The sequence below is a fragment of the Colossoma macropomum genome, unplaced genomic scaffold (assembly GCF_904425465.1).
Source record: "Colossoma macropomum unplaced genomic scaffold, Colossoma_macropomum, whole genome shotgun sequence".
NCBI classification, from domain to species: Eukaryota; Metazoa; Chordata; class Actinopteri; order Characiformes; family Serrasalmidae; genus Colossoma; species Colossoma macropomum.
This window is the reverse complement of record NW_023494794.1, coordinates 28,147,158-28,165,238: the sequence shown is the minus strand read 5'-3', so window position 1 is coordinate 28,165,238 and position 18,081 is coordinate 28,147,158. Positions and strand designations below refer to the sequence as shown.

The following is an 18,081-nucleotide window of genomic DNA, read 5'->3' as shown; positions in this document are numbered from 1 at the left end:
CCAGTCAAAATGACCATTAAGTACAAGTTCTTCATTTGTCTTAGTGTCTGGAAACAAGCAGAAAACCTATTTTACAGAAAATTACACAGAAGCCTTTAACATCTAAATATGATATTGAATTCTTCAGTAGTGTGTTCACTCTTTGTCATTATTACAGCTTTCACTGTTTTCAGAAGACTTTCTTTAACCCTTGTGTGGTGTTCAGGTCTGTGGGGCCCATTTTCAATGTTTACCAAAAGAAAAAATGATGTAATTTATTATTATTTTAACCTCAGATTCTTGTCCTTTGCTCATTTTCTGTGAAGAACATATAAAATAACCCATTTTCAGTGTCTTCACTCTGTTCACCCCCACACATTTATATTACACATGTGGTGTTGGGTGAACCTGCGGGGAGTAAAAGTGTGGAGGTGCTGTGTCCTTCACTCTGTTCTCCTCCTACATGGCCTGCTGTTAGTGTGTGTGTGTGTATGTGTGTATCTGTGTGTGTTTGTGTGTGTGTGTGTGTGTGTGTGTGTGTGTGTGTGTGTGTGTGTGTGTGTGTGTGAGGGTGGACAACATGGACAGGCTGCTGACTGGCTACAGCTGCTAAAGGAGAACCCTACGCTGGACACTTGTGATATTTTAAACATCTGGTATTTTTCCATAAATTGTTATGGCTGTATTGATTTAAAAACCCAATAATGTGGTGGGTCACCAGACCACTGAGTAACAAACACATCAAGACCACACAAGGGTTAAAGTTTTTCCAAAAAATCTGCAGGGACGTTTTTTCACACCTCTAAAGTTCAGTCTTGATCAACCAAAAGTTGGTTTAATTTTCTGCTTTTCACAATCCAATTAATCCAGAATACAAATCTAGAATCAGCTTTTTTTCCTTTTCTCAGTGAGGTTCTTCTTAACAGCTACACATCCTTTCAGACCCACAGCGCTGAGTCGTCTTCTCACAGTGGAAGGATGGACAGAAACACCTGTGGATGTTTTCAGATCTGAAACAGCTTGATTTTCTCCTCTCTCTCAGAGATAAAAGCTTTAAGTGCTGTTTATCTTTTGACTTTCATCTTCTTTATACGAGTAGATTGTCTTATATCTAATCTCCTCAGAAACATCTGCTGAAAATGAATAAATGTACTTAAAGGCTGTTTTGGGTGGAAATGTAATAAGGGACAGGTGGACTCTGACTGTGTGTGTAATTCATATGTATGGCTGCACGTCTATAAAACATAAACAAATGTGTGTGTGTGTGTCAGTGAGTGGTTCTCGGGTGAAGCTGGAGAATCTGTCCCCCATGACGGAGTACACTGCATTTGTGCAGCTAAGTCGACCAGGAGCTGGAGGAACCGGCTACCCAGGGCCTGAGGCTAACTTCTTCACAAAGATTCTTGGTAAACCCCCCAAACACATATATATACACACACACACACACACACACACACATGCACATTAACTCCCAGATCCTAGACACAGCTTTAAGATCATGCTTATGAATATTACAGTACATTGCATATCAGTGCTGCTGTACAAAACTTTGTATCTACAATTTTGTCATTTTTTTATAAAATAATTTGAAAGGTTCAGTTAAACTTTGCATTGTATTAAACTTTCAAGATGGATGGATCAGCAATAAAGGTCCAAGATCAATTTGAAAAAAATCTTGTTAAATTAACCTCCATCCCAATTTAAGAAAGTTTTTTTCCTTCTCTTATAAACTTACCACATTTGGAGATACGAGGTTTTGTTCCATCAAAGAAATATACGTTGAAGAACATAACTACACTTTATGTATTCAAATGTTATGCACATTTTTCAGGGCTAGGCATTAATAAAATATTTGCACTGGCCACTTGGCCCACCAAGCCAATTAATCTCGTGGTCAAAGTAAAAAAAAATTGTGACCACAATAATAAAAACAATAATGTTTGTCACACACAGTCTTAAGCGGAAGTGTGCCCCCCAATCAAATCCCGCTTAGCAAGGATATATCAGTCTGCTGGCATGATAAGGCCAGCAGCCCGCTGACCGTTTGCCACTGCTGGTCCACCCCAACTAGTTTTAGTCTCCTCAAACAGATTTTAAATGCACACAGACTTTTATTTTGGAAAATAAACTGGGACAAATATTACAAACAACTGAGAGAAAAAAAATAACTAGGGCTAATGTAAAACGATTTTATAGAAAATCATGTTACGACCCCACAGGCAAGTCCAGGGGATAATGGGGTCAGTAACATATGGTTTAAAATGTGGTGTTTGGAGCACGAACCAGGAAAGAACAAGACACAAATCAGTTCCTGCCTTTTTTTTACCATTTATTGCACAATAGGGTACGGTGAGACCAGTGAGACAGTGAGACCTCCAAAAACATGACTATTTATGCTATTAACAATATTTACCAAACGGCAAATATGCTTGCTGCTAAAGAGAACGAGATTCTGGACCTGGACGGCGCTAAAGGAAAGAAATCATCGAAACAAACAGGAAGACGAAACACCACACAGCCCTAGCTCTTTAATTTACCAGCAAAACAAAATACCTATCTACACTGGTCTTCCCTATGCCATAACATAAATACAAGCGTTGGTGCCCGCCCCTTACCTAAGGCGTCTATACATTGGGCAGCTACGTGGTGTAAAATGTATGAGCGCGCCCATCTAACCTGTCCAGAACCCCAAGAAAGCACAGCAGCGTTTGGGAGAGAAAGAGCATAAACAGATGGAAAACAGCAGAACAATAAAGTTAGCGTGATTAACAACTCGAGGTGTACAAAGCTTGTGTGTTTGTTATATATTATATACTTACGTGTTGATTATATATTATGTTTTGATTTGCCTTTACATGGGAACAACTTGTATGGCTAGTAATCACTTTTAATTCTGATTTTCTAGCCTTCTTGAACTTAATCTGAGTCAGTATGTCCTCTTTTCCTTTCCCTGCAGATGTGTCTTTCCCCCAAGGGGTCAGACTGACCCCTCTGAACCTGACCTCTCTGTTCCTGTCCTGGGACCCCACCCCCAGCACAGCTGTGGGTAAAGACAACTGGTTCTATGAGGTGACCTGTCAGCAGGTAGACAACGCAGCAAGCGTGAGGAGCTACCAGCTGCCGGCTAACTCCACCGGCACACAGCTGACCATGCTGAAGCCCAGACACAAGTACCAGTGCACGGTCAGACTGAGCAACTGGCCAGCACGCCAGTCCTGCCCCACCATAAGTGCCTGGACACTCAGTGATGGTAAATAGTGGCTTAGTCTGTCTTTGAAATGAGGCAAATGTGGTCTATAGGGGTGTGGGTCATCCTGCTGAACGGTCTATATTCCCATGAGACTTAGGAGCTAAATACAGTCTTCAAGGAACTGTACTATATGGTACTGTAATTCAGACAAGATAGGCAGGTTCCTTAGTGACCATTCTGCTGGGTGAATCGAGATATTTTCCCCAATAACACATGGTAAAAAAATTAGGTCAGCTCAACTTAAAATGATATAATAACTGATTACATGGCTTTTCTTGAGTTGACTCAACTTGAGGACACCAGAGTTCACACAACTCAAACTTCTTAGTTGAGTCGAAAATTCTCCCATCTACTGTTTCTAGATCTGCATCTCAGTCAGATAAATAAAACTGAGTTTGTGTGTTTTACTAAGTTTCCCCACTAGCTGGCGCTTCTTCTATCATGCAGTCCCATCTGGCATATTCTCCTCTTGCGCTTCTGGATATGGACAGCTGTGGCATTGCTGGGACTCAAACTCACAACCTCCTGATGTTGGGATGAATTATTAGACAGCTGCACCACACGAGACGATGCCAGCCTTTAAAGTCAAAACAAATGTTTTCTCCAGTTTTTTTAAACACCTAAAGACACAAAACCTGAGTTGCTTCATGTGTTCCTGAGTGGTGCAGTGGACTAAGCTGTCACTCCAACAGAAGGTTGTGTCTTTGAGCCCCGGTGATGCCATAGCCATCCGTAAGTGAGTACAGTCCTGGAGAGTCCTGGCTGGTGGGGAAGTGGAGTATAAAGATCGTTTTTTTTTTCATTTACCAAACTGAGATGCAGAACTAAAATATTAGAGAACTTTTGACTCAACTTGAAAGTTTGAGTTGTGTGAACTCTGGTGTCCTAAAGTTGAGTCAACTCAGGAAAAGCCATGTAATCAGTCACTAAATCATTTTGAGTTGAGATGACCTCTCATTTTTAACAGTGCAGAGTAACAAGGACACTATTGGCTCTCTGCAGACTGTTGTGACTCAGTGTTGAGCTGCTAGTGTGCAATGAGGGGTGAATGGGGAGGGTTTAAAACCGTGAAAACTGTCCACTCTCCACAAAGACATCCGTGCAGCTTTCTTGACATCAATTAGTCATGCACAATTGCCACAATAACGAAAAAGCATGTAAATGCAATTAAAAACACTTTTAGAAATGGTGACTCGCTGACTCAGTTTTGTAAAACATGCACGTTTTCAAAAAATATATTCCATCGAAGTTATTTAACTATTTGGGGCATTATTCAGAACCTTCTCTGACTCCAAAGCCCACATCTCTCCTCTCCCTTAGTGCCCCCTCCTGCTCCATCTGACATCTCCACCTCCAACATCACCGACTCCTCCGCCATCATCTCCTGGACCGTCTCTGAGGGTCACTCCATCTCTAAGGTGATCATCTGGTACAAGGAGATGGAGCCGGCTGACTACAACCAGCAGGTGGAGCTGGGGGTGCAGGCAGGTCAGATCAACATGCAGTTCCAACTGCGTGGCCTCAAGCCCCGTACTGAATATCTGCTGGACCTCTGGACCATCAATAACATGGGAGAGAGTGAGAAGGAAAGGATCCCCCTGAGGACCTCAGAGGAGAGCGCAAGTGAGTCTGGTACATTCATGTGTACTGCACATATGCTGGGACACTATACACCGATCAGGCATAACATCATGACCACCTCCTTGTTTCTGCACTCATTGTCCATTTTATCAGCTCCACTTACTATATAGGTGCACTTTGTAGTTCTACATGTTTTTCCTACTTTTTTGGGCTGTTTTAGAGCAAAACGATCCCAAACAGAAAAGAATAGAGCCTAACAAACTTCAGTTCATATGCGACAAGAAGTACTTAGGAAAAAAAACTGGATACTTGGATTAAATACTTTTTACTCGATTTGTTATTTCTGTTTCTATTCTGATATTTCATCAAAGTAATAAATATTGTTTTAGGCAACTTTACCCTCTTCTAGTTGGGAAAGCACTAAATTATGCAATGCAGGGCACCACCAGGATCAGGAGTGAGAAACGCTGCCCTAAACACAGCCAGAAACTGCCTTCAAAAAAAGGAAAACCCCTTTCAAAACTTGGCGGAATGTCAGTGTTTATATTTTTAAGATTAAAAATGTATTCAGGACATAAATATGTATCGGGAGATGTGAGATCATGTTTCTATGTAGGGCTCAGTTTAGATAAGTAATGGCTATATCCCTGGTGTTTTGAAATGGCCCTTTGTGTGGTCATGAGGATTGGATTTTGACCCGCTGTGTTGGTGTGTCTAAGGGCTGTATGGCTTTGGTGCAGATGGAAATATGCTGTTTTATGCCATCTTGGGATCTGCTGGAATGACCTGTCTGACCATCCTGCTGGCCTTCTGCATCGTGCTCCAGTTGAAGAGAGCCTCCTTTCAGAGACGCATGGTACAACAGGCCTTTTACAACATTGTGTGTGTGGTCAGAGAATCAGCTCAGCGACCAGTCCGACTCTGCGTTCTTGAATAAGTTTTTCATGCATTTTGATTCTGATGACAAGAACCTTTTACAAACGGTTCCCTTGGATTTGGCTTCAAAACTACATTTTTCTACTAATTAAAAAAAAGAAAAGATAAAAATCATATATATATATATATATATATATATATATATATATATATATATATATATATAGTCCAATACCTTGTTGGCATACAATTTTATCTATGTAAATATTGCTTAAAATGTACTTCTAAGCATTAAAAAAGAAAAAGTATATCATATCAGTGAAGCAGCAATGGTGAAGTATCTGAATGCACTGAGGTAAATATCTTGAAGATGTACTGTTAATACAGGACTTATATTAAGCTGATGTTATTGATATCTTACATGAAGTAGACTTTATATGGTACTTCCATTAAGCAAAACCCAACCTTACCTAACCTTACCCAAAACCTAAAAAACCCCAAATTTAACCCTGGTCCTAATACTAACCCTAACCTTAACCGCAACCCTAAACCTGATCCTAACCCTGACCTTAACCGCAACCCAAAACTTAATCCTAACACTCACCCTAGCCCTTATCCTAATTCTAACCTTAACCTCAAGCCTAAACTTAATTCTAACACTCACCCTGGCCCTAATTTTAATCTTAACCTTATTCACAACCCAAAACCTAATCCTAACACTCACCCTGGCCCTAATCCTAATCCTAACTTTAATCTCAATCCAAAACCTAACCCTTTACCCTCACCCAAGCCCTAATCCTAATTATAACCTTAACCTCAACCCAAAACCTAATCCTAACCCTAACCCTGGCCCTTGTCCTAACCTTGACCGCAACCCAAAAGCCTAATCCCATTCCTCATCCTGGTTCTAATCCTAACCCTAACCTTAACCAATCCCTAATCCAGTGTATCTCCAGTCCAGGATGGTGTCAGTGTGTCTATCAGCTGGTTGATGTTGATGGTCTGTATTAAACCTGTTAATGTTCAGTTCCTCTCAGTCCAACATCTACAGATCTGAACTTGGACACAAATAAAGTGAAAAATAGCTGAATTCAGCAGATTATAAACACATTTTATTCACACAGTTAATTAAAAGTCTCTTGATAATCTACTGAACGTATTCACTGCTGCTGCATCACTGATATGTTGCTGTTGTTATTGCGAGTCTGTTGAGTTTATTTAATCCAAAAAGGAAAACTCAAAAAAAGTGTCACCAAAAAAAGGTTCTGATTCTCTGTTTTTGATTTTATTTATTTTTTTTTACCAGACTTGTCTTCACACCCTCACGTTTAATCTATATTACGGTGGCTCTTATCCCCCAGAGAGAGGAGCCTGTGGTCCAGTTCAGCTCCGACTCTCTGACCATGCCTAAAAAACCCCGGACCTCCACCCATTCCGTAGCCTATCCTACGCTGGACTGGAGTGACATCAAGTTCCAGGATGTGATTGGAGAAGGAAACTTTGGGCAAGTGCTGAAAGCTCGCATTAAGAAAGACGGCCATAGGATGGATGCTGCCATCAAGAGGATGAAAGGTCAGGAGAGTCCTGCTAATGCATAGATGAATTTATGGTGAATTGACAATAGTGTGCAACAGCTTTGGTCCCGCTTTATATTAAGTGTCTCTAATAACTGTGTAGTTACATGTGAACAACATATGCAATGACAATGTAACTACTAATGCATTAGTCACTGTTGCAGATGGATTACAGAAGTACACCTTATGTAATTACACCAGTGTATCTTAATAGTTGTAACAGCCTATTATCTCTCACGTAATTACACAAGGGTAAAAACACAAATCTAATTACATTTGTAATCAGACTAGAACAGCAGTTTTAGAAGTTTATTTGGTCCCACTTTATATTGTGTCGCTAATAACTGTGTAATTACACATTAATACCACATGGAACAACATTGTAGCTACTGATGATTTAGGCAATGTTGTAGGTGGTGCACAGCCTATGTAATTACACATGTGTATCAACTTCAGTTTTGCTTCATGTAATTACACAAGTGTCTCTTCTACACAGGAACTTTCCTGTAGTGTTAAAGTTACACTTTAAAATAAGCGGACAGTTCCTGTGTAGTTATTATGTAAGTACTGTGTAATAATGCTGTGGTAATATAGACGTTGCTTTGGGGGGAAATGCAACACATTAATTAATGTTATAAGAGTTCCATGTTAATATAAGGGGTCGTCTGCTGTTCTGTCACATTACAGAAAGGTTTAAAGCTAAAACTGGTTACAGTGTCACAGCACTAGCAACATAAATGCTAGCTAAATATTAGGAAAGCTGGCAGATACAGGCTAAGTAATGTCTTAATCATCAGTAGTTACAGTGTTGCTGCATATGTTATTCATGTGTAACTACACAGTTATTAGAGACACAATCTAAAGTGGGACCATATCTTTATCCTGATGTGATGGCTGCTGTTGAGAACATTAGTATTATGGAGTTGCCAACACTCAGGAGAATTTAAAGGTTTTGGCTTGTTTGGATGCATGATAAATTACACAGATGCCCTTTGTTTTCCTGCCTCCCAGAATATGCCTCTAAGGATGACCACAGGGACTTTGCAGGGGAGCTGGAGGTGCTGTGTAAACTAGGCCATCACCCAAACATCATCAACCTGCTGGGGGCCTGCGAACACAGAGGTGGGCATTCCACTGCAATCTTTCACAGCAGTATGTCTCAATCCTAGTCCTGGAGGCCCACTGCGCTGCACATTTGAAAGAGCAACCAGCCTTGTTTGAAATGTGAACACATCTTTCCAAACTGTGAAATTATCATTTTTATCATGGTCAGTTCCGCCTCTGCAGCGCCCCTCTGCCTCAAACCTGCTATAGGCGTGGATAACGTGTCTTTGTACCAAAGTATGATGACACGTCATGGTATGCAAATCAATGAACAAACGTTACCAACCCCTGATGATGCCCTGCTCGTTCCCAGAGCTATGTGGAGAAATGGCTCTGCTCATGCTGCACTCACAAATATGAAACCATACGAGCCATTTTAGATGTTTTCCCACACATATCATCTCGTCACATTTAGGCCCAATCCCATTTCTTCTTTTTACCCCTACCCCTTGTTTTCGAATGTCACCCTAACCCCTTGGAAATGAGTTACAAGGGGTAGTGGTTGAAATCTTCCCATGAAATGAGACAACCCTCAAATTAAAAAAAAAAAAACATTACTTCATTAACAGCTACTAGTGATTCTCTGTAGTTGACCCGGCCCGTCTTCAGTGATAGCAGAGGAGGGTAAAGTTCAGCTCTTCAATGCTGGGCTTTAGTTACATTTAGGGCATCATATGCTTTCAAAGAGGGGGGCAATTATTTATTATCACCCACCCCTAATTCTTCAGTGATATGAAGCTGAAGTCAGATATTCACCAGCTTCTTGTTGGAATTTTCCCGTTCCACTTTGAATGGTGCAGCAGTTACATTCTGGCGCTTCAGGCGCCAGAACTGCTGGACTATTTAAGGTGGAACGGGAAATTTAGCTAGCTAGCTACCAAGACATTAGCATGCTATTAGCAATTTTTTATGCCTGTTATGAAGAAAATGACCATAATACACTGAAATGACATTAAACTAAGATAACGAGATGGGTATCGTAATTTTTAGCTGAGAAAATTCTCACATTTGTGGGTTTCTTTGGTTGCTCGCGCAGCCCCTCCCAGCATGTCCCTCCCATTTTTGAGCATTTTTCAAAGTTAAGCCAGGGGTGGAGCTGAAAATAGTTCCGTGTAGTTACTCTTTAATGCTTATCCTGCTTCAATACAGTCTCATTAACTCATTAATGAACTATTAATGAGCTAATTAGTTGGATCAGGTGTGTTGGTAGCAGGAAAACACTAGACAAATTGCTAAACGACATTCACTGGCAACTCTGTGACTCTCCCTTAGGTTATCTGTATTTGGCCATTGAATATGCTCCACATGGCAACCTGCTGGACTTCTTGAGGAAGAGCCGTGTGCTGGAGACGGACCCGGCCTTTGCCATTGCCAACAGCACAGCCTCCACACTCTCCTCTCAACAGCTGCTCCATTTCGCTGCAGATGTGGCCCGAGGCATGGATTACCTGAGCCAGAAACAGGTGAGGGCAGAAACTCTGTTGCAGCGGTCTGCATGATATTTTTACAGTGGGCACAATCTTGATCTTGTCTGGCAATGAGATTTGTAAACATTGATTGATATTGTCTTTAATATCTTTATATGGAGTCTTTATCCATTTTTAATCCAAAAACGAGAAAAACAAAGTAACACAAATGAGCAAAGATGGGGGCTAGAGTCAGTGACAAGAGTCTGCATGTTAACTGACTCGTGATTTGACTTGAAAAATAATAATACATCAGGATACAAACCTCAAACTTGAGACTTGGCTTGGACTCACATCACAGAAACCCACGACTCGACGAAGACTGGCACATCAGAGATTTGAGATTTGACTCGAACTCGCACTTCGGAGACTTAAGACTTGACTTGGACTCTCACCATAGAAACTCGAGACTTGACATGGACTTGCATCCCAGAGATTTGAGACTTGACTCAGTCTCGCACCTCTGAGCCTCAAGATTCAACTCAGACTCGTATCCCAGAGACTCAGGACCAGACTTGGACTCACATCTCAAAGATTCAAGACTTGACTTGGACTTGCATCTCAGATGCTCAAGACTCGACTCGCACTACAGAGATTGAACTTATCTTGTACTCATACCTCAGACACTTGAGACTAGACTCGCACCCTAGAGATTGAGAGTTGACTCTGAGTTGCACCCCAAAGACTCCAACCTCGACATAGACTTGCACCCCAGAGACTCGAGAGTGGACTTGGACTCGCACTCCAGAGACCTCAAGATTTGACTCAGACTCGACCAGACTCACATCTCAAAGATTCAAGACTTGACTTGGACTCGCATCTCGGATGCTCACAACTCAAATCACACCTCAGAGATTGAGAGTTGACTCGGAGTTGCACCCCAAAGACTTCATCCTAGACATAGACTTGGACCCCAGAGACTCGAGAGTGGACTTGGACTTACTCCTCAGACACTCAAGACTCAACTTGCACCCTAGAGATTGAGACATGGCTTGGAATTGCACCCCAGAGACTTGAGAATGGACTTGTATCCCAGAGATTTAAGACTTGACACTGACTCCAATCTCAGACACTCAAGACCTGACTCAAACCCCCAAGACTGAGACTTGACTTAGACTCACACTTCAAAGACATGAGATTTGACTAAGACTTGCACATCAGAGACTTGAGACTCGACTCGAACTTGCACTTTGGAGACTTCACACATGACTTGGACTCTCACCATAGAAACTCGAGACTTGACATAGACTTGCATCCCAGAGATTTGAGACTTGACTCAGACTCACACCTCTGAGCCTCAAGATTTGACTTAGACTCGTACCCCAGAGACTCAAGACCGGACTTGGACTCACATCTCAAAGATTCAAGACTTCACTTGAACTCGCACCTCGAATGCTCAAGACTTGACTCACACTCCAGAGATTGAACTTAACTTGTACTAATACCTCAGACACTTAAGACTAGACTCGCACCCCAGAGACTGAGACTTGACTTAGACTTGCATCCCAGAGGTTCAAGACTTGACTCGGACTCCCATCTCAGACACTCAAGACTCGACTCAAACCCCCAAAACTGAGACTTGACTCGGACTCGCACCCCAGATATCCATCCTCCACACAGACCCACACCCCACAGATTTGGACTTGCACCTCAGACATTCAAGACTAGACTCAGACTCACACACCAGAGACTTGAACACATATTTGTGGACTACCAATCCATAGAAACATCGTCTAGAACACATAGAACAGAGCACTCCCCAAAATGAGATGTATAAATGAATCCATGGTTGATATGTGATTTGTTGAGATTGAGCTGTTAATTAAAATATGGCCATCTTGTAGTTTATCCACAGAGACTTAGCTGCCAGAAACATCCTGGTGGGCGAGAACTTTGTTGCGAAGATTGCAGATTTCGGCCTCTCGCGAGGGCAGGAGGTGTATGTGAAAAAAACAATGGTAATCAATGTCTAGGCACACATTCCTACTTTGGTATAATAAATGATACTAATAAAATGATAAAGGTCATCAATAACATGATTATGTTGGATGATAATCGGTTCTCTTGATATGTTGAGCTGGCTGGGCTAAACTAATTGTTGCCTTTTCTTATCTACAGGGTCGTTTACCGGTGCGATGGATGGCCATTGAGTCTCTGAATTACAGTGTGTATACAACCAACAGTGATGTGTAAGAGTCTTTTGCAGCAAGAGCTTTAAGTTGAAAAGTAGCAAACATACATTTATGGAATTTAGCAGACAGAGTGACTTGTAATTATGTAACAGAAGTGGGAAAATGTCACGTTAGGAGTCTGGCCCAAGGACTCTTGTTGGTTTAGCATGCAGCAGTAGCCATGTTTACATGCAGCCTAATAATCCATTAATAATCTGACTGATAGCTCAATTGGAATAGAATACGTCCATGTAAACACCTCAATCGGAATAGTCTAGTGTGATAGAGGCCATTTGGAATACAATTCCTATCTGATTGAACGAGTTGGGTAATCCTGTAAATAATCAGTTAAATAGAAGAATAATATCTGTGTAAATGGCTGTATCTGATTACATTCCCTATCAGAAAGTTTAAGCCCGTTCTGATCATGTTCGTCACGTCATAGTGAAAGTTTATACCGTTCAGCATGGCGGAGCAGAAACTGGTCTGCAGAGGAGACGAAGTTCATGCTCTGATCTTTAAAAGACGGCGGTGGGACGGACGTCCAGCTTATGTGTCTCAGAACATGACATCCTCTTCTCGCTGGTTCCTTAATACATGCGAAGTAAATTTTTCTCCCATAATTTTAAAACGATTAAAAACACAAGCGTGCCAGCTAAAAACTCGTCTGTCTCGTTGTCATGGTAACGTCTACACTACGTTTTTCTGTACGCATGCGCATGATTTTGGATCTGATTACTTGTCATGTGCATGTAAACAGAGATTTTCCATCAGATTGTTGAGTAGAGTGAGCATATTACGACGGCGGTTTAGGGCCACTGTTAATAAAAATAAAAATAGTAGGCTTCGAGAATGAAGTCGTACTATTTCGAGAAAAAAAGTCATAATATTTTGAGAAAAAAGTAATAGAATTATGACATTAAAGTTGCATTAATACCAGGAAAGGTTGCAATATTGTGCCCAAAGGCTTTGCAAAGGGAAGGCAGCACCTCCTTGTGTTAAATGAGGGCCGTTGAGTTGGTGGAGTTATACAGTCATATCAGGGCTACATCTCCGTGCCATTCAAAGAGGGCATGAAGTTTCACAGACTTTTTTTCTTGAAATATTACAACTTTTTCTTGAAAATATTACGGCTTTATTCTCAAAGTTTTTATTTTTATTAACGGTTGCCCTAAAACAGAATCGTAGCACCTCAGTCTTAATCTATAGTCAGAATGTGTTCAATCAGACTGGCAAAAATCTTTGCATGTAAACACAGCCAGTGATGCACTACGCTACACTGCTGACTACTTCATAAAAGTTGTAAAGCGTGTAAACAGAGTGCATACATAGAGCCTAGAGGTTGGTTTGATGGTCAGGTGGTCAAGTCACACTTTCTCTTTCTCATGCTATTTTTTCTCACTCTTTCAGGTGGTCATATGGAGTGCTTCTGTGGGAGGTGGTGAGTTTAGGTATATTCACACTCTGAAGTCTTTTCAATTGGACAATAACGATATCCAGTCTGAGAACAATAGTCCTGATATAGACTTGAAGCAGTGTGTTATGGTCTTCAGCACTATTCAGACGGGATTAGTTTCACATGAAAAAGTAGTCTTTAGCAGGAATTTTTAAGTCCTATCTGAATCCACCATGTCATGTTTACAAATTGCACACTCCTCTGTGGGGGAACTTTGTGATGCCTTTTACCTACTTTAGTACTAACTGTAGAAATAATACTAATCCTAAATGACATTGACATGTCTGTAAAAATATAAATCATATTCTGTGGAAAGGGAGTTTTTTAAGCATGGAGACCCTCAAAGAGCCATTTACTCGTGTTCTCTGGGGATAAAATCAAGCTGATATATTCTGTCCCACCGTACATTTAAATGTAAGAGAACATTTAAGCTTAAAAATTATGGTAAAAAGGATTTGATCGTAAGCGGCGATGTTGACCTTTGGCTGGAAATTATTAAGCTAGTGCCAATGCTAATGACACTCATTCACTTAAGACAGCGAGACAGATGGTTACGGTAAACACAGTGAAACATTTTGAATTGTTTTCTACTTTTTTCTGGAGTGAAAACGGTGCACACCAGATTTTTACCTAAAAATAAATACACCTCGACCCTTTCACAAAAAAAAAATCACCACGTTGCTTCAGGGGCTCTGTAGAAACTAATCCCATTTGAATAGTGTTTCAGAGGAGATTTTCTTGCCTAAATTGAATATTTTTATTAAAATTTGCTTAAAACTGTCTGAATGATGTTAATATGTGCTTTGGGCTAATGCTGGTTTGCAGGTGGGACCCCATACTGTGGCATGACCTGTGCTGAGCTTTACGAAAAACTGCCCCAGGGCTACCGCCTGGAGAAGCCCCTCAACTGTGACGACGAAGTGTAAGTGTGTGTTGCATTTGGTGTGTCTGAGAGAGTTTTCACACCGGAGGAGCAGTTCAGGAGCTTTTTTAATCATGTGCACATGCTTAAAAAAGATTCTTCAAGGGTTCTTTAGTAAAGGTAATGGTTCTATGTAGAGCCACAAGTTCTGCTTAAATGGTTATTTGCATGGCGAAAAGGTTCTTCAGACCAGTGGAGAATGTGTTGAAAATGGTTCTGTATAGAACCTTTTTGAAAACGATTCTATGTAGCAACAAAAAGTGTTCTGCTATCGTTACAATCTCAAGCTTGTGTGCAATAGCAGAACCCCTTTTTGGTGCTATATACAACTATTTTCAAAAAGAACCATATACAACGCATTCTCCATCAATCTGGAGAACCATTTCACCATATAAAGATCTTTTTATGTGTTTCTCCAATAAAACTCACTAAAGTTAATCTTATTTGGAGATGGATCAGGACTTTATTGTGCTCTTGAAGTGTCTTGAAGTGTCTCTCTCTCTCTCTCTCTCTCTCTCTCTCTCTCTCTAGCTATGAGCTAATGAGGCAGTGTTGGAGAGAGAAACCCTATGAAAGACCCTCATTCGCTCAGATCCTGATGTCCCTCAACCGCATGCTGGAGGAGAGAAAGGTAAACCAGGCAAAGCAGGACTGTTTAAATTTACCTCAAAGCAATTTTTTGGCCCAAAATCAAATTTGCGTAGTGCATTTTTTCATTATCTACAACATAACAAAAGCTTGTCTTAACCATTCGGGCCTTCCTGTTTGGATACGTGAGTCGTATGCTAAAGTTTGTGCACCCCCGGTCACATGTTTTTGTAAATTTCATTGAAGTGACAATAAGTACACATCCTCTACAGACAACACACTTCTGCACATTTTAATAAAGCAATAAGCCACGAGAAGCAGTGCCTTACTGCGATTTTACCACGGGAAGGGTGTTCTTAGGCACCACGTGAAGCGGAGTAAAACAACCTTCCCTGTGATAAAATCCCAGTAACGTGCGGCCTCAAGCGCTGTCTTGCTTTAATAAAACAGTGGCCAACATAAAATACGATAAAATACGCAGTTGTTCAGAAAATAATTTGAGTTATTATAATAATCAACATAAACAAGCATTCCGCCAAGAAATGTAGTTCCTTTAGATTACGGTATCCTTGCCACACAACCACGGTCCGCATTAGGAGAACGTTCGGTTGCCCATCACTGTATTTTGGTCATTTCATGAATTTTTAAACCTTTTGTCACATAATAATGAACATAGCACTGTTTAATACAAAACTTTCAAAAGCTTTAAAAGTACTTTTTGGTCACCAAATTATCACCTTTTAGCACCAATCCAGCGGTGCCCTTTTCTTGTGCTGGGGCTGAATCTCAAACATCTCCCTGCTCCCTACATAGTGCACTATGTAATAATACAGCTAATAAACAGTCATTTGGGACTCAGACACATCCACACTCGATAAATCATGCACTGTTTGGCTGTAGAGGCTAGAACTTCTAAACCTCCACAGCTGGAACACTATTTAGGGAATACAGAGCCGTTTGGGATTCAGTCTGGGTTTGACGCGACTTCTGACTGAAACACAGACATTTGAAGTGTGTAAAACTTTCAAGTGACATTTTTAGACTTTTATACTGTTGTTTTACAGTTAATCAAACTGCAAGTACTTTAATTCAAGCCTGTTGGCTCTTTTAGCCTGTTAGCTAGCTGACCAGCCTAGTTCTAGTTAAGAATATAAGTTGCCAGCCCCTCAGTTTAAACAAAAAACGGGTCCTTACTTCATCAATATACTCTGTGGTCCATGCGAGCAGCACTAGAGTCAAAGATTAATCCATTAACAGCAGAAGGGTTCTTCATGCCGTGGCGCAGTGATACAGAGTTCAGTTGTTGTGATGCGGTCATAATTGTGGGCATACCGTGGATTTTACAAAGGCTTAGAACACGGCTCATCCAATCAGATTTTAGGACCGGGACTATCTGTTTTATAATGCCCAATTATTATTTAGTTGCTGAATTTAACATATTGGGGAAAAAGTAAAACATAAAATGTGGCCTGTAGAAATATTATAACACATTTAATATATTATGCTTTATGTTTTTCATATGTGAAATAATAGAAATAGAAACTGTGCTCTGAAGTTAAGAGAATGTAGAGGACGTGTTAACTTGTTTTCACTTAGACAATGAGCAAAATGTAATCTGACCGAACTTTTGTGTACAACTGTAAGTAGTTCTCTTGTGGTGCAGGGTGGGAATAAAAGCAAAATGAATATGATAAAATAATGTTGTCATGGTGATTTCAAGAATGGAACTGGCTGCTAATCTACTGTCCAACACAGCAGTGATCTGGAGCGCATCAGTTTGCCTGCTGTATTTCACACATCTCGCCCTTCTCTCTCCCTCAGACGTATGTAAACACTACGCTGTATGAGAAGTTCACCTACGCGGGCATTGACTGCTCTGCTGAGGAGGCCGGCTGATCCCAGGCGTCGTGCTTCTGCACTCCTGTGTAGTGGACATGTATCATAAGGGTATCAAAGTTTATGCAATCCTATGATCAGGATTCACGGACTACAATTCTTTTGCACACATTGTGTATTCCAGTTTTATGATTACGAGCAGAGAAATATCAGATCATACTGTATGTCAGTGTTTATTCTTGTTTGTCGGTGTGAAAATGGCTGTAAAATGGCTCTGTAAAATGTGATTTTTCCTGTGTGAATGGCTTGATCTGAGTGTTGTGTGTTACAGTATTAAACTTGCTTTCGGGTGCTGCGAGCACAAACTGTAGATGTTTATCAAAAATCCTAAGCTGGAGACGGGAGCCGTTTTGTGTTCTGTGGAAAGACTAGGCTTTGGAGTGCTACTGTACATGGCGCATTGTGCAAACATGTTGGAAAACTTTACTCTGATGATTTTTAAGGGACCAATAAACTTCTTATTGTGAAATAAAATCTGGTTGGTGAGCGAATCGTGGATTGTGAAATACCAGTGCTAGCATAATTCAAATTAGTAATATTGAATCCAGACGTGGAGTGGAAGATGTGGAAAGAGACAGAGAGAGAGAGAGAGAGAGAGAGAGAAAGAGAGGGAGAGAGAGCAGCCTCGAATTTAGTCCTTACGTGCAAAATTTCATACACTCACTATCCATTTTAGAGAGCACCCACCTTGTTCTTCCACTAACTGGCCACTTTATTAAAACACCTACCTTGTCTTTCCACTCTCTGGCCACTTTATTAGAAACACCTACCTTGTCTTTCCACTCACTGGCCACTTTATTAGAAACACCTACCTTGTCTTTTCACTCACTGGCCACTTTATTAGAAACACCTACCTTGTCTTTCCACTCACTGGCCACTTTATTAGAAACACATACCTTGTACTTCCATTAACTGGCCACTTTATTAGAAACACCTACCTTGTACTTCCACTCACTGGCCACTTTATCAGCCACTTTGTGTGGACAAGCAAATCTGATATTTTCAAATCAGACCTGAGCCACTTTCATATGTGGTCCTAGATCGGATACATATCCGATTTGTGACCATGCAACCTTAATGTGACGCTCAGATTAGAATTCATGTGCTTATTTTCCACTACGCCATCATTCAGCGTTACCATGGCAGCAGCGCCGAACAGAAGTTAAAGCCTGTAAACGGTGGAAAAGCAGCTCATCTCACCTTTTTCTCCTTCGTCTC

General features: G+C 40.9%; 1 protein-coding gene across 2 annotated transcripts in view; it reads left to right on the top strand.

Moving 5' to 3' along the window:
• Nucleotides 1-17,447, top strand: part of tek (TEK tyrosine kinase, endothelial) — a 64,532-nt gene extending 47,085 nt beyond the window's left edge. The window contains exons 11-23 of one of the 2 annotated variants that reach the window (XM_036580739.1): nt 1,251-1,385; nt 2,936-3,229; nt 4,550-4,852; nt 5,551-5,666; nt 7,048-7,258; nt 8,272-8,382; nt 9,637-9,827; nt 11,675-11,788; nt 11,949-12,019; nt 13,412-13,452; nt 14,283-14,379; nt 14,911-15,010; nt 16,789-17,447. In XM_036580739.1, coding sequence (XP_036436632.1) covers nt 1,251-1,385; nt 2,936-3,229; nt 4,550-4,852; nt 5,551-5,666; nt 7,048-7,258; nt 8,272-8,382; nt 9,637-9,827; nt 11,675-11,788; nt 11,949-12,019; nt 13,412-13,452; nt 14,283-14,379; nt 14,911-15,010; nt 16,789-16,863 — 1,859 coding nt within the window. In that variant the 3' untranslated portion in view covers nt 16,864-17,447. Of the gene's footprint in view, nt 1-1,250; nt 1,386-2,935; nt 3,230-4,549; nt 4,853-5,529; nt 5,667-7,047; nt 7,259-8,271; nt 8,383-9,636; nt 9,828-11,674; nt 11,789-11,948; nt 12,020-13,411; nt 13,453-14,282; nt 14,380-14,910; nt 15,011-16,788 lie in introns of both variants that reach the window. The other variant, XM_036580738.1, reaches the window with a different exon arrangement.
• Nucleotides 17,448-18,081: the final 634 nt, after the last annotated feature.